The sequence below is a fragment of the Anolis carolinensis genome, chromosome 4 (assembly GCF_035594765.1).
Source record: "Anolis carolinensis isolate JA03-04 chromosome 4, rAnoCar3.1.pri, whole genome shotgun sequence".
Lineage (NCBI taxonomy): Eukaryota > Metazoa > Chordata > Lepidosauria > Squamata > Dactyloidae > Anolis > Anolis carolinensis.
Window position 1 is genome coordinate 169154058 of NC_085844.1, and position 23574 is coordinate 169177631.

The following is a 23574-nucleotide window of genomic DNA, read 5'->3' on the forward strand; positions in this document are numbered from 1 at the left end:
AGGCAAATGTATCCCAAAATAAATGTTTAAATTTTTAAGGTACTGCAAAACTCTTTTGTTGTCTTTACTAGAACAGAGTATTAATTACTACTCTATACTCTTCTGGAGTATCTCTTTCCTTAATATTAATAATCACAGTTTTTGAGCCACTAAAAACAACTTCAAAGAACTGAATATATACTATGCATAGTTACAGCACTACGTAGTCTAAAAAGCAACTGAATGAAGTGAGAAAATAGAGAGTGTGTCTATGGAGTTTCCTCATTTTTCTTTTTTTTTTGCAATTTTGTGCATTCTACATAGAACTGATTTCAACTATGTTCAATGAAATTGTTACCCAAGTGTATCTTCTGCCGTGAACTGCAGCATGATGAGATCTTAATTTAAAAATATTTATTCTTTCTTTTTCTATTTTTCTTTCTTTCTTGAGCTGAAATCTCTGTAGCCAATCAAATGACTCAAAGAGTGGCGTGCCAAACCAGATGAACAAAAGCCACACATCTTGCTCCCAAAACCAAACTTTGATGTGCTGCTCCAACTCTGCTGTAAAGAATACAGCAGTGTCCATTTCCCCTCCCTCCTGAGTTATTCTCAACTGCCATCAAGTCAACCCTATGAACGAGAGATCTCCAAGTCATCGACAGCCCTGCTCGGGTCTTGCAAACTCAGGGATTTCTCAATTAAGTATTTGATTAAGTACCTGCAATGGTCTTTTACACTGCCCTTCACTTTACCAAGCAGTGAGTCATATCTTCTCATGACATGCCAAAGCACAACGAAGACTCAATTTAGTAATCTTGGTTTCTAGAGTTCAGACTTGATTTCCTCTCGGATCTATTTGGGTTTTTGTTTGTTTGTTTGTTTTTCGCAGTCCGGGTTATCCATAGAAGTCCCCTCCAGCACCACATTTTTAATTACCATAGTTGTTGCTCTTTCCACCAGTTTTCTTCACCATTATTGCTATATGCCTTCAAATATTGACTCAATGTTGCTGACCTATGGCAACACTGAGAGAAATCTATCAAGAGTTTCCTTGGAAAGATTTGCTCAGAAGTGCCTTTGCCTCCCAGCTAAGGCTGAGAGTGAGTGATTTGCCTATGGCCACAAAGTGGGTTTCCATGGACAAGTTGTAGCACAACTGTTTTTTCAGTATTAGTCCAACACTCAAACTACTGCACCATGCTAGCTGGGTTTCTTCACTCTAAAACTGAATAATTTCTGAACCTGAGCTTAGAAGTAATGAAAAGTAAATAACACATCTTTGTGTAACTAGATACATTTTAAATTAATGAAAATACAATAAAGTCATGTTTAAAAGGCAATGCATTTAATAAGGCTGTAGTTCCTATATTAATGTAATGAGTAAGAACTTCTATTTAAAGGAATTTAAACTTTTATTTAGATAACTTTATGATTCCTAGGACTTTTTCCTCTCAAAAGTAATGGGAAAATAATTGTAACACAATGAGAAGTGCTACAAGTTACATTTTCAACATTGCAAGAAGCAACTGCAATGGGTTACTTTTCAAATTCTCCAGTCATGTACTGTACAAGTACTGTATGATGAATATCTTTTGTAAGTAACTTTCCAAGTTGTATTCTGAACAAGAATATTTATTTGAAGGAATGGGAATGCACTGAAACATTAGGTTTCATATTCTATATGCTATACAATTATTTTCATCCTATGAATTTTTAATTTTACAGCATGATCCTATATTTATTTACTTGGAAGAAAGTCTCACTTAATTCAATGAGACCAGCTTCAAAAAAAGTATGCTTAACAATTTAAAACTTCGATTACATAACATATCATTGCAAACCTAAGCAAAAAATATGACAGGACCAAGAACAAAAATGTTTCTAATGCCAAACTACAGAAGATATTTCACAGAAGCGACACCAAAATGTCATATAGTTGTTACGTAAAACTAATGCAATGACAGCAACTTATTTAATGAGCTGTTGACAAACAGGGAAAGGTTCTTTATACACAGAGATGTAAAATTTCTATAAGTGTTGAAACCAAGGTAAAAATGTTTTACTGGAATTAAGAATTTAATGTTTTGGAAGAAAGTAAGGAGGGGGCTGAAAAATATGAAATATTTTAAAGCTCCTTTACATATGTAAGGTGATTTTGTTATGCCATGCATAAAAGTGGTTATGTTTATTTGAGTTTTGTCACAAAATTATCATGTTTAGATATAGTACTCTGTGTTAGATATCAACTCACACAACCAGGACAGAGGGTTTTTTGGAGGGGTATGGACAAATTTCTCTTTCTTATTGCAGCCCTGCTTTTAAGCATCCTAAAAATTCCTCCAGAAATTTTAGGAATGTAGGAGGAAGGGGAAGGAAAGAAAAGTTATATGGGACAAATCAGCATCACACTGGATTTAGGCCATTGGATTGCAAAGCAGTTCATTAAAACATTAATTACAACATTTCCAAAACAATTTGCTTCTAGATATGTTTCACTTTGTTCCAAATGGACTAAAATGAAGAACTCTTTAAAAATCCAGTATGTCTTATTTTGTGCCAGTTATTTTTTGCCAAAAGAAAATAAAAATTTATAGCTGAATACTAAGGATCACAATTATAATGAAAACAAGATTGATATTCATGATTCTAAACTTAGTTTTGCTACAGTATCAATGATACACTTAAAACACAGAAATCAAGTTCACGGAAAATGAATTTTTCTGCATTCTCCTTAAATAGGTTCCCCCCCCTCCCAAGCTAATACAATCAGCTGTTTGGGCTTCTGGCCCCTCATTTTTCACATTTTCATATACTGTACTTGTAAATGCTGAAAGTTTTCCCAAACTGAGGGCCCTTTCACACAGCCATATGGAAGGGGCCTGATACAAGTTCCTTGCATTGCCACCCTATTCTTCGGGTGGCAAGTGAGGTATTGTATTGTTATACACAGACCATTTTTTTTGTATATTTTCTGCAGACGCTGGAAGAAATCTGAAGCAGGAAGAAAAGTCTGTGGCCTCTCACACACAGCTGTATAAAATCCCACATGATCTGCTTTGAACTGGGTTATATGGTAGTGTGGACTCAGATAACACAGTTCAAAGCAGATATTGTGGATTATCTGCCTTGATATTCTGGGTTATATGCTGTGTGGAAGGGCCCTGTGTTGTGTAAACTCCTTATAAGTGTGTTGTAAGCATGAATAAGCCTTGCAGAATACTAGACTGTATTTCTCGACAAATGTCTGAAGATGCTAAGTTCCTGTTATGATTGAGCCTCATGGCTCTGTTACTGACAGACGTGGGCGTAAGACTCCTCGAGAGTCAGATACTCTCGAGGAGCGAGAGAGAAAAAGACTGCGAGACATATTTGCAGCACCATCTGACGAGGAGTCTTTCGAAGGGTTTACGGAGAGAATGGAGGAGGGGCTGGTTAGCTCAGAGGAGGATGAGATGGATTGGACTCGGGTAAGGGAGGAAGTGGGTGCCACTGGCCATGATGGGACAGAAGATGAATGGGGACCTTCAGGATTAGACCCATGGTTTAGCTGGAGGGATGGGACGGGATCCACAGCTGGAGATGCTGTTGGGCGTAGTCAGAGGTGTTCCAGCTCTGACGAGGAAAGTGATGAGGAAACGCCCGGGTTAAGGAGGACAGCTGACAGTGATGAAGATTTGTAACTGGCATAAAATGGGGCTTGAGAGCAATTGCAAATTGCGTTGGGCAAGGTAATCTGGGCAAACGCTTGGGATCCGTGTGTGTGTGGGACGCTTCCCTGAAGACTTGTGTGCTTTCCTGTGCTGTGACGTAAGTTGATTGGAATCCAGGGTCAGACGGCGGGAGGGATTGTGTGGGCATTTGTTTGTGCAAACCTGTGCTTACTCTTATTAGCTTGACCTTCCGTCGTCTTCTTGACGGACGCCATCTCCTGCTTTGAGAACTCGGACTGAACTGACCACGGCTTGTCTTCCCCCCTTCTTGGACTTGGAAAAACTACAAACGTCTGCTTCTGGCTTTGATCTACGGAACGGAACTGGTCTACTCAACTGCTACAATCCTTGGCTGATTTACTCGTGTTGGAGATCCTGTCTGCTGTGTGTGTGGGGGAGCGACGCAAGTTACTCTAAGCACAGTGTTGGCAGCAGAGAGGAATCTGCTGCCAATTAGTTGCATTCTTTGTATCTTTTGTTCCTTGGCTTTCGTTTCGTTTATACCCAGGCTGAAGCAAGCAGTTTGTTTTTACCCGGATTAAACTCCGGTTTAATCCGGTTTATCTTTTGAACATTTACTTTTGCCCCTTTTTGCTCCTAAAGGCAAAAACTGCCTGGCCCTTGTGTTTTACGGGCATTTTTTGAGTTCTGTAATCTAATAAACTCTGTTACTTTGAATCTTGTGGCGTTCTGTCCTTGACAGATTGCCCAACGCCCATAAAAAGTTTATTGCAGCAATAAACCCGTCAGGAAGACGATGGATGAGTTAAGGGCCAAAGTAGACCAATTGCAAACGGCTTTTACCGTTATCCAAACAGCTCAGGCTGTGAAAGGACATGTTTTGACTCCTGAACGCTTTGACGGAACCAGGTGCAAGTTGCCAACCTTTTTGGCACAAGTGGAGCTTTATTTTTCTCAGCTCAGTGCTCATGCTTTTCCTACAGACACTAGCAAGGTGGCCTTTATTTTGAGTTTGTTGACCGGTCCCGCAGGACAATGGGCCACTAATTTAATTTTGGGAAATGACCCAGTCAAGGACAATTTGAATAATTTCAAAAAGTTGTTAACTGATACTTTTGGGGATCCTCTCCGCACGGAGAACGCTGGGTGGGCTCTGTATCGGTTGAAACAGGGAAAGGGGACTGTTTTGGATTACTTAAATAAGTTTAACCTGTATCGCCACCAGCTGGATTGGGGGGAAAATGCATTCATGCTTTTATTTACTGCCGGGTTAAGTGATATGCTCCAGGATGAATTAGCACGCTTGGAGCCGGCTGAAAGCTGGGACGCCTTAGTAGCTAAGGTGCTGCGTTTAGACGCAAGGTTTGAGGCTCGTAAACACTCAAAAGCAATGTGTGCGCCACCCATGCATGTAACCAGGGCACCTGTGGTGATGGGGGAAGAGCCCATGGAGCTTGGGGTCTTTAAAAAGCTGTCTACAGAGGAAAAGAGCCGTAGGAGGCAGCTGGGCTTGTGTTTGTACTGTGGGAATGCTGGGCATTTTGCCAAAAATTGTAATGTGAAACCTTCCCAGCTTTCGGGAAAAGGCCAGCCCTAGTGCGACGTGAGTCCAACGCACTAGGGCTCCTCAAGCAGTCAACTGAGGGGAGGAAGCATGTTTTCGTACCCATTACATTATCTGTTGGGGGAAGGGAACTTGTTTCTACTTTGGCACTGCTGGACTCAGGGGCTACGGTCTCCTATGTAGATATTGAGTTTGCTAAGAAGCATGGCATTCCTAGAGTGCGCAAGGCATGCGACGTGTGGGTGGAAGGAGCAGATGGGAGACTGCTGGAGACTGGGGTGGTTAACCATGAAACCTCAGCAGTAACGTGGGAGGTGCAGGGAGTAACGGGAACGTTTGTGTGGGATATTACGAGCTTGCCTAGATATGATGTGATCCTGGGGATGGATTGGCTAGCTGTAGTAAACCCACATGTAGATTGGGCAACACGTAAAGTGATCTTAAAGAGGCAGGATTGTTGCACTCTAAATGTTACTCATTCTGATATGGAGGGAGTGCCTGCTGAGTATGGGGAGTTCTCTGATGTATTTTGTAAAAGAGAAGCGGACAAATTACCACCGCACAGGCCATATGATTGCGCCATCAAGTTGGCAGAAGGTGCGAAACTGCCAGCAGGGAGGCTGTATGCCTTGACTGTACCGGAAAGGCAAGCTTTGCGGGAGTTTCTAGATGAAAATTTAGCCAAGGGGTTTATTCGCCCATCTAGTTCTCCAACTGCGGCACCGGTATTCTTTGTAGCCAAAAAGACTGGGGAACTTAGGTTGGTCTGCGATTATCGGATCCTAAACAAATACACCATTCGGGATAGGTACCCGCTGCCTTTAATCTCGGAACTGTTATCAAGGGTGCAAGGGGCTAAGGTCTTTACCAAGCTTGACCTGCGGGGGGCTTATAACTTAATCCGTATACGGGAAGGGGATGAATGGAAGACGGCATTTAACACGTGTTTCGGATGCCACGAGTTCCGAGTCATGCCTTTTGGGCTTTGTAATGCTCCTGCGGTATTCCAGAGGTTCATGAACGATGTGTTCAGGGACCTAATTGACCAATTTTTAGTGATTTATTTGGATGATATCTTGATTTTTTCTAAGGACGAGAAAGAACATCGTCAACATGTCAAGCAGGTTCTGCACCGACTGCGGGCTAATGGGCTTTTCGCCAAGGCTTCCAAGTGCGTCTTTCATGTGCCTGAAGTGGAGTTCCTAGGTCATGTAGTGTCAGGTAGGGAACTTAAAATGGACCCACATAAGGTTGACGCCGTCAACTCATGGCAGGAGCTGAAGACTAAGAAGGATGTACAAAGGTTCTTGGGTTTCGCTAATTACTACCGGGAGTTTATTCCGAATTTTGCAAAGCTCACGGTACCTTTGACGCAGCTTCTGCGCAAGAAACAGCCATTTGTGTGGGGGCGGGAAGCTCACGAGGCGTTTCTACAACTAAAGTCTAGTTTTCAATCGGACAACATACTAACCCATCCTGATGTTGACAGACCGTTCGTGGTAGAAGCGGACGCTTCTAGCTACGCGTTGGGGGCTGTATTGTCTCAGAAGGATTCCTCAGGGACCTTGCGTCCCTGTGGATTTTACTCGCGGCAACTAACACCCTTCGAGCAGAACTATACCATATGGGAGAAGGAGTTGTTGGCGATTAAGGTGGCGTTTGAGGTGTGGCGGCACTGGCTTGAAGGGGCACGGCACCAGATCGTGGTCAGATCTGATCACAAGAACTTAGAGCACTTGCAAACAGCAAAGAAGTTAAACCAGCGTCAAATCCGCTGGGCTTTGTTTTTCTCCAGGTTTAACTTCAAGGTGCAGTTCGTGGAGGGGAAGGCAAACTTGCGGGCCGATGCTTTATCCCGCAAGCCGGAATTTAAGACCAATGAGCAGGTAGTATGTCAGACCATCTTGCCTACTGCCTCTCTGTGTGTTGTAGATAATGAGCTTGGGTTACATGACCAGATCCTTGAGGCTCAGAAGGATGATGTGTGGACTCAGGAGCAACTGATGCTGCTCTCTGCAGGTAACCGTACCATACTGCCGCATCTCCAGGATCAAGACGGGGTATTGGTGCGTAGGGGGCAGGTTTACGTACCAGTAGGGACCCTCAGGTTGGAGGTGATTAGAGCCCACCATGACGAACCCATGGCTGGGCACTTTGGCAGGTTCAAGACCGTACAGCTTATCACCAGGAGTTACTGGTGGCCAAAGATGCGGCAAGACATTCTGCGCTTTTGTGACAGCTGCGCCGTTTGTCAGCAGAGTAAGACGCCTGTTGGGCGCCCTAGAGGGTTGTTATCGTCTTTACCTGTTCCGGAGAGGCCATGGCAAATCATTTCCATGGATTTTATTTCAGATTTGCCTAAGTCTGGGGGTTATACTTGTATTTGGGTGGTGGTGGATTTATTTAGTAAACTGGCTCATTTTATTCCTTGTTCAACCATTCCGGCGGCCCCTACGTTGGCCTTACTATTTACAAAGCACATCTATCGTTTGCACGGAGCACCCGAGGTGATTATTTCAGATAGGGCTCCGCAATTTGTGTCACGCTTTTGGAAACACTTCCATGAGTGTTTGGGGACTAAGTTAAACGTGTCTTCAGCTTTCCATCCGCAAACGGATGGACAGTCGGAACGGGTTAATGGGCTCTTAGAGCAGTATCTGCGTTGTTTTTGTTTAGATCAACCCACGGCTTGGGTAAAGTGGTTACCGGTGGCGGAATTTGCTTACAACAATGCGGTGCACACGTCTAGTCAGCATACGCCATTTGAGCTAACTTATGGTTTTCACCCACGGGGAGGTGTGGCGCCGTCGACCAATGTGGTCTCTTCGGACCCTGTGTACCGCTCTTCGGAAATGGCTGCATTGCATGATGTTGCCCGTCGCTTACTGTTGGAAGCTAAGGCAACGCAGAAGACTCAGGCTGACCGCCACAGGCAGGCAGGGGAGGAGTTGGAAGAAGGGGATTTGGTGTGGTTATCTTCCAAACATATTAAACAGGCTGGGGGAAAGTTTGCGCCTCGGTATTTGGGTCCCTTTCCTATCGTTAAAAAGATTTCTTCTGTTGCGTTTCGTTTGCGTTTACCGTCTAGTTTAAAGGTCCATCCAGTCTTTCATCGTTCGCTGTTGAAACTTGATACCTCTAGTCGTCGTGGTGCTATAGCGGAAGGTATCACTGCCACTTCTCCGCCATCGGGGGAGGAGGCCTTTGTGAGAGGGGATAGTGTTATGATTGAGCCTCATGGCTCTGTTACTGACAGACGTGGGCGTAAGACTCCTCGAGAGTCAGATACTCTCGAGGAGCGAGAGAGAAAAAGACTGCGAGACATATTTGCAGCACCATCTGACGAGGAGTCTTTCGAAGGGTTTACGGAGAGAATGGAGGAGGGGCTGGTTAGCTCAGAGGAGGATGAGATGGATTGGACTCGGGTAAGGGAGGAAGTGGGTGCCACTGGCCATGATGGGACAGAAGATGAATGGGGACCTTCAGGATTAGACCCATGGTTTAGCTGGAGGGATGGGACGGGATCCACAGCTGGAGATGCTGTTGGGCGTAGTCAGAGGTGTTCCAGCTCTGACGAGGAAAGTGATGAGGAAACGCCCGGGTTAAGGAGGACAGCTGACAGTGATGAAGATTTGTAACTGGCATAAAATGGGGCTTGAGAGCAATTGCAAATTGCGTTGGGCAAGGTAATCTGGGCAAACGCTTGGGATCCGTGTGTGTGTGGGACGCTTCCCTGAAGACTTGTGTGCTTTCCTGTGCTGTGACGTAAGTTGATTGGAATCCAGGGTCAGACGGCGGGAGGGATTGTGTGGGCATTTGTTTGTGCAAACCTGTGCTTACTCTTATTAGCTTGACCTTCCGTCGTCTTCTTGACGGACGCCATCTCCTGCTTTGAGAACTCGGACTGAACTGACCACGGCTTGTCTTCCCCCCTTCTTGGACTTGGAAAAACTACAAACGTCTGCTTCTGGCTTTGATCTACGGAACGGAACTGGTCTACTCAACTGCTACAATCCTTGGCTGATTTACTCGTGTTGGAGATCCTGTCTGCTGTGTGTGTGGGGGAGCGACGCAAGTTACTCTAAGCACAGTGTTGGCAGCAGAGAGGAATCTGCTGCCAATTAGTTGCATTCTTTGTATCTTTTGTTCCTTGGCTTTCGTTTCGTTTATACCCAGGCTGAAGCAAGCAGTTTGTTTTTACCCGGATTAAACTCCGGTTTAATCCGGTTTATCTTTTGAACATTTACTTTTGCCCCTTTTTGCTCCTAAAGGCAAAAACTGCCTGGCCCTTGTGTTTTACGGGCATTTTTTGAGTTCTGTAATCTAATAAACTCTGTTACTTTGAATCTTGTGGCGTTCTGTCCTTGACAGTTCCTTTCCAAAATCAAGCCCAAAATGTGTGAGCAAATTATTTATTTTATTCATTTATTTAAGACATTTACATATTGCCCCCCTGCCTGTAAGTATTCTGGAGGCAATAAACTAGTAAGAATAAAATCAATTAAAACATTAGAAAGGCAGTTTAAAAACACATTAAAATAGCCTCTAAAAACGATCTGTGAACAGACATAAAATTTAAAATTGTTAAAACAGAACAAGCTCAAGCATTAAAGGCCAGCCATGTGGACCTGTACTATTTTGCTACCTCTTGGGCAAGCTCAAAAGGGCTGGAAACAGCCTAACCTTGTTTGACAGAGTTCCAAACTTGGGGTGCTGCCATAGAAAAAGTCCTGTGGAATTCTGAAAAATACTCTAAGGGAGTAAAAGTAAGGTAGCAATAACACTATTGTTACTGGAGTATGCTTTCAAGTTACTTTTGACTTATGAAGTCCCTAAGGTAAACCTATTGTGGGATTTTCTAGAGCTGAAAGCATCTGCCTCACCTAAAGTCATCCAGTGGATTTCCATGGAGGAGCAGGGGATCAAACCTGGTTGCCAGAGTTATAGTCCAACATTATACCATGCTGGCTTTCAACACCCACACATACACACTCAAACATTTACGAATAATTCTCAAGAGCATATTTTAATTTAAAATATCTTTCATTCTATACAAATATATATGTTTGGTAAGATTCATCAGACTTTGTATTTCCAATGTATGAACCCCCTAAGGTGAACCTATCTGAGTTTTCTGGGGCAGAATGTGTATGAATCACCCAAGGTCACCCAGTGGATTCCCATGCTCAAGCGGAATCCGAAGTCACATCCCAACACTCAAACCACTACATTATGCTGGCTCTCAATACTATCTATCCATCCTGTCTTAAATATTTATAAATCATTCTGAAGTAATATGCATATTTTAATTTAAAATGTCTTTCATGATACACAAATCCATACGCTTGATAATTGTCACTAGGTTTTGTAATTTAATCTATTGGGAGCCAATATTAGTGTTAATCCACAACAAACACACTGAATATCTTTTTTTCTGATCTAGAATTTATGATTTTGACAAACCTTATTTTTGACTAAATTTTGTCTAAAACTGACATTCCTAACATTTTTGTGCAAATTTGAAACCAATCAACAAACAATGGCCTTTACCAGAAAACTCCTGGCTTTGGCTTACTTGATATGAAAGTTAGTGAAACTATGGGTTCCTCCTTTCTTTCCAGGCAGCCCATACCATGCCTCTGTTGCCCAGTTGTTGTTGTTGCTTCTTTGGGGGGTGATAGTTTAGAATATCTGAAAAGTTTATTTTTCAGATCTGTTGATGCCACCCTTTTGCATAAATCCATTCTCATTTTTGCTCAAGAAAATAAGCATGGGGTGATATGGCTGTAAAATAGGGTTAGGAGGGAGTCCTAACTGCTTAGTGATGATGCTAAACATGGTTCGGTGCCACTGGACAGTCACCCTTACAGCTTCATCCCATTCTTCATGCCATGGCAATCTCCAGTCATGACAAGGGTCCTACTGGTTGACTGTTAACTGCAGTGATATCAGGGCAATGGAGTGATAAGTGAGGGGGGAAAGGAATCACCTCCTCCTCTACCCCTCCTTTCCCAGAGTGCCCTGTCTTCCTGTCACTACAGGCAATGGCTGACTGGTAGGACCCATATTGAAGACACAAAATGGAGGATGGGAGGGGATGATAAGTGTTATCCAATGTCTCCTGGAATACACAGGATGGACGTGAGAACAGTTATAACCAGTTATATTATGGAAATGGCCCAACTGTTAGATGGGCCCAAAGTTGGGGGATACTCCAAATACTGGGTCAGAATTTGGACTCTCCCCCAACTTTGTTGAACAGAGACAAGGCTGTGTTAAAGTGGCCTTGCTCTGTGTTACCTGGGATGAGCTCCATGCAGCATTTGGCTGTTACATAGCTGATCCAGGGTTCTTCCAAATTAAGTGTTCAGTGTAGATGTGCCCATGAACTGCATATTCAAAGAGACACCTGATTTGCATCGTCAAAATGTAGCTGTGTAGATTATCTGTACACTCATGTGCTTCGCTTCCATGATGAGATGGAATCTGGTGCCTTTCGGGTATTTAGCCAGAGGAAAGCAATTTAGATAAAGTTTGAGCTTTAACCATACTCAGGCAGCACTGACAAGAAAAATGAAAACATCTTAGCCATGAGCTCCTTTTTTGGTAACACTCTTTACAGTCCTATTTGCACAAGGAATATACATGTCCTCAAATTACTTTCGAGCTTAAAGCAGCAACCTGCTCACCAGAAAACTCTTGAAGTACTATTATGCTTGAATCTGTTTTTAAAAATGAATTCTATGCTTCCTCTTTAGAGTGTAGCTTAGATGTTAACCATCAACAGACTAAAGTTATAAAACTTACTGAAACTCTCCTAAAGAAACTGGACATATACACAAACACAGTAGCATACGAAATAAATGTAAATCTTCCAGAACAACATTGCAACTATAGTAACAAGTAGACTGAGTACAGATTGTAAGCTTTTGACTTGGCTTTTAAGATTTTTAAACAAAAAACAAGAGACTTTAACATTCATTTGTAAAGTACAAACACTACTGAACAGAGATAACAACCTAATTCACAGATGATAGTTGTGCTCAAACGAGTTTTTCTCTTTGAGAATTCCCAAGAACTGATTCATATCAGACATTTTAGATCTCTGGAGCATATTTCCACTACGTTTGAAGACTCCTTGTGTAACCCAGGGTTAAAAAAGGTTGTTTTTTTAAAACTACTTTTTCTCTCTGAAAAAAAATACTCAAAAAGCGATCTAGGGAGCCAGAGAGGTCCCAAAACATGGTTAAAATTGCCCTATGTTTAGAGATAGTGAGGGTGCAACTCTCCAAGGTCTTTGAGAGGCTAATGACCCCCAGACGTACACAAAGAGTAGAAGCAGCAGGTTTCAAAGTGCCTATCTTCCTATGGCCATCTCAAAATAAGTCAGAAGAATTGGCACAATGTCTGTAATTGTGTGATGGGCCATTTTCCACACAATTGAGATGCCAACTTTTTTATCTTTCTACTTGATAGTTAACTAAAGTGTTCTGCTTATCATCCAATTGCATTATGTCATTCATAAACAAAGTTAGCAATAGTCATTAGTCTGCTAAGAGGGGCAAATGCACAAAAGTACACAGTACATTTGATGTTATCTTGCTCATCAGTGTAGTTTTCATCAGAACCAACTAGTTCTTTTCTAATAGAACCTTTAAAGACGATTTTAGTCAAACTAAAATGAGGTGCAGACTGCAAATGAATGCTTGCTAAAATGGGAGATGAAAACTAAGAGAGAGCAAGATATTGTGTAGGCAGAACAACAAATGTAAAATGATATATTTACCTTCTTAAAAGTTTACTTATTTCAACCGAGTTCCTTATAACTATTTCCTCTATTTGAAAACTTTAATTTTCTAGTGACCAGCCTCTCCAAAGCTCACCAGGTATAGTCCTTTATCAAGTATGACAGAAAATCTGGATCCCATCGAATCAGGCAACCATTTTAGCATGAAGATCCTGGATATGATTGGCAATTTGCAAATAATTTCTATCAACCTAGAGTATATGGTATATTTCTCCTACAAAGTTTCTATTCTGAGATACCCATGAAGTAATATTTTAAAATATTGTTATACAGGTGTAGAAATCAAATTAAGTTTTAACACATATTTACTCTCAGTTTTAAACTACTATCAAGCTTTTAGTTATTCTCAAATTCATCAATGCAGTAATGAAGACTAGCTATTGGCCTGTGTCTGCTGCTTGAACGACAAAGACATGACAATGTGAGGCACTCTACCAAGAGCGTAAAGGAAAGGCCAAGAGAAAATGAAGAGACTCACTCTCTTACATCCAACACTGTTTTGTTTTGATATCCTGCTTAAGCTAAAAGCATTTAGAAATGAATGGTTTAGTACAGTGGTTCCCAGCCTTTTGGCCTCCAGGTGTTTTCAACTTCAACCCAGAAATCCAGCCAGTTTACTAGCTGTTAGGAATTGTGGCAGCTGAAGTCCAAAACACCTGGAGGCCCAAAGGTTGGGAACCACTGGTTTAGTACAATTGTTGGGATCAAACAATATGAAAAAGTTAGGAAAGTAATTTTTGAAAAGTAATTAGTAATCAGAGGTCTACATCCAATTGTTAATTCCAGTTAGAATACAGCAGTTAAATCAGTAGATCTCCCATAAATCTTGATGTAACACATTTCCAGTGATTCAGTTCTACACAATGTAGAGTACGGTCTACAAATTTAGGGTGACAAGAAAAACTAGACTGAAAAGATTCCTGCCTCTCCTATATTTTCCCTGTGCTCAGATTTCATCACCATTATGTGGTCTCCAATTTCCACTAACACTAGAACAGTCATTGTGCATCTTCATCTGCTGCTTGCATGAATTTCACAGTTTTCTTAGGCAAGAGACAGGCTAGAGCTGACAGACAGAAGTTCACTACATATCGCAGATTCGAATTTGCATCCTTCAGGTCAGCAACCCAACCTTTCAGTCAGCAGTCTAGCCAGCACATGGGTTTAACCCATTGCAACACCGCGACTCCTGGCAGCAGCGGAGTGATATTCCTTGATCACTTCCAATCCAAGGACTAACCAGGTTTAATACAGTTTAGCTTTTAATAGCAGATAGGATCTGGCAGCTTTGGGGCATTTAGGGATTGTCATTGTTATGTGCCTTCAATTGTTTCTGATTTATGGTGACCCTAAAGGAGACTCAATCACAAGATTTTCTTGGCAAGATTATTTCAGAAAGGCCCTCCCTCTTCTGAGGCTGAGAGGGATCACCCAATGGAATTCCATGGTGAGAATTCAGACCCTGAATCATCTCCAGAGTCATATAATCCATCACTCAACTGCACAATGCTAGCTTTCTATATGTCAAATATAACATTAATACTAGAGATGGATCTTCTCTATTCCACCATAATCCAGTTTGCAACTCCTCCCCCCCCCTTTCCCAATAATCAGACTCACTAGAGCAAGTGGGAATCTGAGTCCCAAAACATGTAAGGATGGGGAATAGCTCACTTTATAACTTTTACTAGTAAAGTTTTTCTGTCCTAAATTCTGAAATCTTCTAATTTTTAGAACCTTCTTTAAAAGTTCTGTCTACACTCCTCGATTTGAATAATAAAGAAATGCCACAAAATTGTATGAGTCTTGCAACTTTATGCCTTGAAAATGTGATCCATACAAAGAGTGCCTTACTTAAAACTGCACTTTAAGATGCAGTTTGTAAATGATTAAATCAAGGGGCTTGTGAGAAACCAGGCTATTCAAAAGACTGGCTTTGGAAATGGTATAGTAAATGTGTTTACTTAGCTTTCAGATAATCACCATAGCTACTATTAGCTATTAAAGCATGTATACAATGAAGGGGGATACCTTGGAGAGGCATTTGCATGTTGGGCTAGGATCCAAGAGAAAGTCTCATCAGGTCACTGAAATCCACTGGATGACTTTGGGCAAGTCACACTCTCTCAGCCTCAGGGGAAGGCAGGGGCAAATTCCTTCTGAACAAATCTTGGCAAGAAAACCTTGTGATCTAAAGTTGTCATAAGTCAGAAATGACTTGAAAGCACACAACAACCTCTTGCAGGCTGATGTATCACATATTCAGAAATCTGAAATAATTCAAAATTGTGTTGTTGAAGGTTTTCAGGGATGGAATCACTGGGTTGGTGTGAGTTTTCTGGGCTGTATGGCCATGTTCCAGAAGCATTCTCCCCCAGGCAGGAAGCAGTCAGGCTTTGAAGCTGCAAGGCTATTCAATGCTAATCAAGGTGGCCAATTGCAACATACTTGCCTCAAAAAGACAAGAGTTCTTTCTCCCACCCTGGACATTATTCCACAGATATATAAACCCCACTTGCCTAATTTCCAACAGACCTCATAACCTCTGAGGATGCCTGTCATAGATGTGGGTGAAATGTCAGGAGAGAATGCTTCTGGAACATGGCCATACAGCCTGGAAAACTCACAGCAACCTGAATCCAAAATTGTCCAAATGGGTGGCTGAGGCTGAAGGCACACAAACGTTCATGCCCAGCATTATTTAAAATGTAAAATATTATGTATAAAACGACCTTCAAGATATGTGCATCATTTATGAAACAGAAATGAATGCTATGTTTAGACTTGTGTCCCATCTCCTAGGTATCTCATTAGGTAGGTGTATTCCAAACCTGGAAATCTAAAACGCCTCTCATCCCAAGCATGAATGATTTATGCCCTTCTCACTCTTTTGTATTATAAAGGGACCAATTTTCGATCTGATGTATACATTCTGCCTGGCGCTTGATTTTATTTATTTATTTTTTTACAATTTTTATGCAGGAGAGAGTGGAAAGGAAATATGATTATTAGAAGGGTTTTGTTGGTTCCTCCTGTAATTTAGCATATTGTTATACAAATGCTTCCTGATTTGTCCACAACAATTGGATTTACATACAATGAATACTCAACCTGTAGGAACCCAGGATTTATCCAACTCTTCTCCGCATTCTTTTAATTGTTTTTTTTATTATTATTATTATTATTATTATTATTATTATTATTATTATTATTATTATCATCATCATCATCATTTCTCTCCTGCTTTTCTCCCATGGGTGGGACTCAAAGTACAAAGTTTAAAACCAATACAAATAATTTGGCACACAATACATAACCAACTATGCATTAGCTGGTCCCCATGTCACCCTCAGAGCTAAGGACTGTTTGCCGTTTCTCAAGTCGCTCCTGACACAAAAAAAAGCTGTGGGTGTGATACAGGGACCAGCTGCACTTAAAAGTGTGGGTAGAGAAGTTGTCTGTTTTCAGGGTCCCATACTTTTAGCTGAGACCAACTGAAGCTTAAAAAACTGAGGAGATGAGGGCCCTTCGACACAGCCCTATATCCCAGAATATCAAGGCAGACAATCCCACAATATCTGCTTTGAACTGGGTTATCTGAGTCCACACTCAGATAATGTGGGATTTTCTGGCTTGATATTCTGGGATATAGGGCTGTATCGAAGGGCCCTCAACTGGCCCCTGTATGACATTCAGTGCTAAAAGTGTGGGACACTAAACGTAGCCAACATGGACTTTTAAGCTGAATTGGTCTTTATGCTACCCTCACAGCTTAAAGGTGCAGGATCCTGAACTTGGCAAAGCCCTCTCACTCTTTGAAGCACTATTGGTCCCTCTGCCACCCTCAGAGCTCTGAACCAGAATATACATCAGTGTGGACTCAGATAACCCAGTTCAAAGCAGATATTGTGGGATTTTATGCCTTGATATTCTGTATTATATGGCTGTATCGAAGGACCCTCATCTCCTCAATCTTTTAAGCTTCAATTGGTCTCAGCTAAAAGTGTGGGACCCTAAAAACAGACAGCAAGTTGCTTCTGGCGTGAGAGAATTGTCCGTCTGCAAGGACGTTGCCCAAGGGACACCCAGATGTTTTGATATTTTTATCAACCTTGTGAGAGGCTTCTCTCATGTGCCTGCATGGAGCTAGAGCTGATAGAGGGAGCTCATCCACCCTCTCCCTGGTTGGATTACAATTGGCAACACCCACAGCTAAAAGTGTGGACTTTGAACTTAGCAAAGCACTCTCCTCGGTCTTTCAAGTTCAAATGATCCTATGTCACCCTCACACCTAAAAGTGTGGGACCCTGATTATGGACAACGTCTCCCAGTCTTTTAAGCTCAATTGGTCTCTATGTCACCCTCAGGGCTGAAAGTGTGGGACCTTGAACTTGGCAAAGTCTTGCCCTCAGTCTTTTAAGCTCAATTGGTCCCTATGTCAACCTGAAAGCTAAAAGTGCAGGCTCTTGGGCTAAAGGCCCTTCTACACAGGCATATAACCCAGAACATCAAGGCAGAAAATCCCACAATATCTGCTTTGAACAGGATTATTTGAGTCCACACTGCCATATAATATCCAGTTCGATGTGGGATTGTATTCAGCTGTGTGGAAGGGCCCCCACTAAAGTTATCTCTTCAGTCTTTTAAGCTCAATAAGTCCCTATGTCACCCTTAGACTTTTTTTGTGTCAGGAAAGACTTGAGAAACTGCAAATTGCTTCTGGTGTGAGAGAATTGGCCATCTGCAAGGACGTTGCCCAGGGGACGCCTGAAGTTGGATTCGAACCAGCAACCTTCAGGTCAGCAACCCAACCTTCAAGTTATCAGTCTTGCCAGCATAAGGGTTTAACACACTGTGCCATGGGGGGGGGGGGGGGCTATCCTCAGACTAAAAGTGTTGGACTGTGAATTTAGCCAAGTTCTCTATGTTACCCTGAGAGCTGCACATGTGGGCTCTTGGACTCAGAGCCCTTCCACACAGCCATATAACCCAGAATATTTTAATTGTATATCAAAACCATGTTTTTAGGGCTTGTCCCCATGTGAGCCACCTGAGTCCCTTCGGGGAGATGGAGGCAGTAAATTATTATTATTATTATTATTATTATTATTATTATTATTATTAAGGCAGAAAATCCACAATATCTGCTTTGAACAGGATTACCTGAGTCCACACTGCCATATCCAGTTCAATGTGGATTTTACACAGCTGTGTGGAAGGGGCCCCAGTAGAGTTCTTTCCTGCGTCTCAATTGGTCCCTATGTCACCCACAGAACTAGAAGCGTTGGACTCTGAACTTAAGTCCTCTCACTCTTTGGAACTCAATTGGTGCCTATGGGCCCTTCCACACAGCCACATAACTCAGAATATCAAGGCAGATACTGTAATCCACAATATCTGAGCGCACACTGCCTTATACTCTAGTTCAATGTGGATTTTGCAGAGCTCTGTAGAAGGGGCCTCAGTCAAGTTCTCTCCCTAATCTTTCAACTGTCCCTGTGTCAGCCTCACAACTAAAAGTGTTGGACTCTGAACTTAACCAAATCCTCTCACAGCCCTATATCCCAGAATATCAAGGCAGGAAATCCCACAACATCTGCTTTAAACTGGAATATGTGGCAGTGTGTCCACATACGGCGGGCATCCTCAGAGGTTATGAGGTCTGTTGGAAATTAGGCAAGTGGGGTTTATATATCTGTGGAATAATGTCCAGGATGGGAGAAAGAACTCTTGTCTGTTTGAGGCAAATATGAATGTTGCAATTGGCCACCTTGATTAGCATTGAATAGCCTTGCAGCTTCAAAGCCTGACTGCTTCCTGCCTGGGGGAGAATGCTTCTGGAACATAGAATCATAGAATCGTAGAGTTGGAAGAGACCTCATGGGCCATCCAGTCCAACCTCCTGCCAAGTAGCAGGAAACCGCATTCAAAGTACCCCTGACAGATGGCCATCCAGCCTCTGCTTAAAAGCCTCCAAAGAAGGAGCCTCCACCACAGTCTGGGGGAGAGAGTTCCACTGCTGAACAGTTCTCACAGTGCGGAAGTTCTTCCTGATGTTCAGGTGGAATCTCCTTTCCTGTAGTTTGAAGCCATTGTTCCGTGTCCTAGTCTGCATGGCCATACAGCCCAGAAAACTCACAGCAACCCAGTGATTCCAGCCATGAAAACCTTCTACAACACAATTTTGAATTATTTCAGATTTCTGAATATGGGATACATCAGCCTGCAAGAGGTTGTTGTGTGCTTTCAAGTCATTTCAGATAACCCAGTTCAAAGCAAGGGATTTCTTGCCTTGATATTCTGGGATATAGGGCTGTGTGGAAGGGCCCCTTGTCTTTGAAACTCAACTGGTGCCTATGTTACCCTGAGAGCTGCAAATGTAAGCTCTTGGAGTGAGTCAAGCTCTCTTCCCAATCTTTCAGCTGTCCCTGTGTCAGCCTCACAACTCAAAGTGTGGGACCCTGGACTTTGTTAAGTTCTCTCCTCGGTCTCTTGAGTGCAAGGGGGTCTCAACGCAAAGCGTGGGCCCCTGGGCTCAGGCGAGTTCTCTCCCCAGTCTTTGCGGGCCAGAAGTGGGCTCAGCCCTGGCCTTCCCGGAAAGTGCGCGCACGACCCACCTGGCTGCTGCTCTCGGCGGGCAGGTTCCGGATGAGGACCTTGCGCCTGTTGCTCAGCTCCCGCTGCATCCCTCGCAGGCGCCGGGAGACCTCCTCGGGGCCCAGGGGCTGCTCCGCTTGCGCCCCGACCCGACCCGCCAACGCCATTTTGCCGGCCCGGAGGCGAAGGCGCGTTCCCTCTCTCTCTTTCTCTTTCTCTCTCGCCGCCCGAAGGAGGGAATGGGGCCAGAGAGAGAGAGAGAGAGAAAGAGAGGAAGGGAGGGAGGAAGCGAGCCCTCGCCCGCCCCCTTCCTTTCGCCCTCCCTTTCCCTCGCCCACACCTCGCCTCCGCGGCAGAATGGATGCAATCCGACACCGCTTGGGATCGCCACGGCTCAAGGCTATCGAATCTGAGGGAAGTTTGTACTTTTACAAGTTCCCTCGGGCGTTTGCATGGCATTTCTTCTTCTGCATCCCAGGGGCACCGAAAGCACAAAGCGGTCCACATTTTGCCTTGGGGTCTCTCTCTCCCGCCGACTTTAAAGCGGCTTTGTAGGGTGAAGGGCCTCATCACGCTAAAGCAGGCATGCGCAAACTTTGGCCCTCCGGGTGTTTTGGACTTCAACTCCCACAATTCCTAACAGTCGGTAGGCTGTTAGGAATTGTGGGAGTTGAAGTCCAAAACACCCGGAGGGCCAAAGTTTGCCCATGCCTGCACCACTTTAAATCCGGTCTCTGCCTCCTGCAGGTGTTTTGGACTGCAACTCCCACAATTCCTAACCGTCTGAGGCATCCTCACAGGTTGTGAGGTGTATTGGAAACTAGGCAAGTAGGGTTTATCTATCTGTGGGAGAAAGAACTCCTGTCTGTTGGAGGCCAGTGTGGATGTTACAATTAATCACCTTGATTAGCATTGAAAAGCCTTGCAGCTTCAAGGCCTGGCTGATTCCTTCCCGGGGGATCATAGAATCCTAGAGTTGGAAGAGACCTCATGCGCCATCCAGTCCAACCCCCCTGCTCCCTCTCTCTCGCACCGCCCAAAGGAGGGAATGGGGCCAGAGAGAGTCCTTTGTTGGGAGATGTTAGCTGCCCCTGATTGTTTCCTGTCTGAAAACAATCAGAGCCAGCTAACACCTCCCAACAAAGGATTCCCCCAGGCAGGAAGCAGCTGGGCCTTGAAGCTGAAAGGCTTTTCAATGCTAATCAAGGTGGGCAGTTAAAGCATCCATACTTGCTTCAAGCAGACAAGAGTTCTTTCTCCCACGCTGGACCTTCCACAGTTATATGAATCCCACTTACCTAGTTTCCAACAGACCTCGCAACCTCTGAGGATGCCTGGCATAGATGTGGGGGAGACATCAGGAGAGACTGCTTCTGGAACGTGGCCAATACAGCCTGGAAAACTCACAGCAACCCAGTGATTTGGGCCATAAAAGCCTTCAGAAACAAATTGGTGGTGGTTGTGTTTTGTTTTGTTTTTCCTCAAGGCGAACTACAACAAAGTGTGGTGGGGATGCAATAGGATGTGGGGTGTAAAGAGAAAAAGTGTCTCAATTTCAACAGAAAGGAGGAAACCATGAAAATGAACAAAATCTGGTGACCGATATTTTAAAAACTCTAAAATCAGCACAGTTAATAAAGAACAACACTCTGAAAACGATTATTCCAAACATGAAGCAATCAGGGCCAGCTAATACCTCCCAACAAAGGATTCCCCCAGACAGGAATCAGACAGGCTTTGAAGCTGCAAGGCTTTTCAATGCTAATCAAGGTGATGAACTGTAGCATTTACACTTGCCTCAAAGAGACAAGAGTCCTTTCTCCCACCCTGGACCTTCCACAGATATATAAACCTCCTTTGCTTAGTTTCCAATATACCTCACAACCTTTGAGGATGCCTGGCATAGATGTGGGCGAAACGTCTGGAGATAATGCTTGTGGAACATGGCCATACAGCCTGGAAAACTCACAGCAACCCAGTGATTCTGGCCATAAAAGCCTTTGACAACACAAGATAACATTGGTTCAGAAGATAATCACTGGCCAGTGACATCCAGTTTTCAACAGACATGGATGAAAATAAACAAACGCAGAAAAGGGAAGGATTTCTGTTTCATTTCTTACTTGTCTGTTGAATCTAATCTACAGTACCGTTAATAGAGTATGAACAATACAAAGAGATCCATTGATGTGCCGAGATCTTCAGCAAAGTCGTTGGTGAAAGTTAATAACTAAAACGAATGAAGGAGCACCTGTGTAAACAGGATTGTTAGCAGTATTTCCTGGAAAATCATTATTCACACCGCAGCTCTGATTGCTTTAGTTAAGGGTTGCCAACTCCTTCCTATTGGAATGGCTATAAATAACTTGATTATATTGACCAGGCTCAAAGTAAAATACAGTGGAATCTGTAGCATCCCTAAACAGATTCTTAAATAGGTCCAGAGTTAATTGCCCTTCGGTTAATAAAGTTGCAAACTGCAGCTTAACTGTACTGTATTTTTAATTTCCGCATATTTCACTTCTCTATACGTTGCCATCAATTAAGACCCGCATACATTTGCAGGCTTGCATTCCTTCTGCTAAATGTATTAATGCCGCGTGATTGACTGCATGAGTATGTAAGTAATTAGAATTTTAAAAGCTATAGCAAATGAACTACAGTAAAGGATGTAACACTGGCCTGATTGACTAACCAAGGATGCAAATAGATCATGGCTTGGTGAGTGTTTATACATATTGCAGCAAAGATGACAAAATGGGGCTTCAGCAGAAAGGATGCTTTCAGATGGGAAGACCCCTGGCACTATCAAAAATATATATATAATATCCTCAATCTATCAAGAAATATGAGGTAATATGAGAAGGTTAAATGTAACCTATCTAGTCGCCTCTACCACAAATAATTACCATTCATGAGGCCAGGGGACTTTCAAATGACACAATTATAGCACTATTACTCTAGTTGCTATGACTCATTGCTATGGTATACTTGGATTTGGAGTTTAGGGTGGATTATTTAGGATCCTCAGCCAGACAGTTCTATTGCCTCTGTTTTGTTGTTGTTTATTAGTCCAGTCCCGTCTGTCTCTTCGTGACTCCGTGGACCAGCCCACGTCAGAGCTCCCTGTTGGCCGTTGCCACCCCCAGCTCCTTCAAGGTCAAGCCAGTCACTTCAAAGATACCATCCATCCATCTTGCCCTTGGTCGGCCTCTCTTCCTTTTTCCTTCCATTTTCCCCAGCATCAATATCTTCTCCAAGCTTTCCTGTCTTCCCATAATGTGGCCAAAGTACTTCATCTCTGCCTCTAATATCCTTTCCTCCAGTGAGCAGTCGGGCATTATTTCCTGGAGGATGGACTGGTTGGATCTTCTTGCGCTCCAAGGGACTCTCAGAATTTTCCTCCAACACCACAGTTCAAAAGCGTCTATCTTCCTTCGCTTAGCCTGCCTTAGTCCAGCTCCCGCATCCATAGGTTACTATGGGGAATACCATTGCTTTAACTATGCGGACCTTCGTTGCTAGTGTGATGTCTCTGCTCTTCACTATTTTATCAAGGTCGGCCATTGCTCTCCTCCCAAGAAGTAAACGTCTTCTGATTTCCTGGCAGCAGTCTGCATCTGCAGTGATCTTCATGTCTAGAAATACAAAGTCTGTCACCCCTCCACATTTTCTCCCTCTGCAGTTATCAATCAGTCTAGTTGCCATAATCTTGCTTTTCTTGATCTTTAACTGCAACCCAGCCTTTTCACTTTCTTCTTCACCTTGGTGATAAGACTCCTCAGCTCCTCCTCACTTTCAGCCATCAGAGTGGTATTATCTGCATATCTAAGGTTGTTAATGTTTCTTCCAGTAATTTTAACTCCAGCCTTGGATTCATCAAGCCCCGCACATTGTATGATGTGTTCTGCAAGTTGAATAGGTAGGGTAAAAGTATACAGCCCTGCAGTACT

The 23574-nt window shown here is 43.2% G+C and overlaps 1 protein-coding gene across 2 annotated transcripts in view; it reads right to left on the reverse strand.

The window, feature by feature from the left end:
• Positions 1–19911, reverse strand: part of raver2 (ribonucleoprotein, PTB binding 2) — a 58982-nt gene extending 39071 nt beyond the window's left edge. Inside the window, exon 1 of one of the 2 annotated variants that reach the window (XM_008109311.3) lies at positions 19642–19911. In XM_008109311.3, the coding sequence (XP_008107518.2) occupies positions 19642–19788 (147 nt within the window). In that variant the 5' untranslated portion in view covers positions 19789–19911. The remainder of the gene's footprint in view (positions 1–19641) is intronic. The other variant, XM_008109310.3, reaches the window with a different exon arrangement.
• Positions 19912–23574: the final 3663 nt, after the last annotated feature.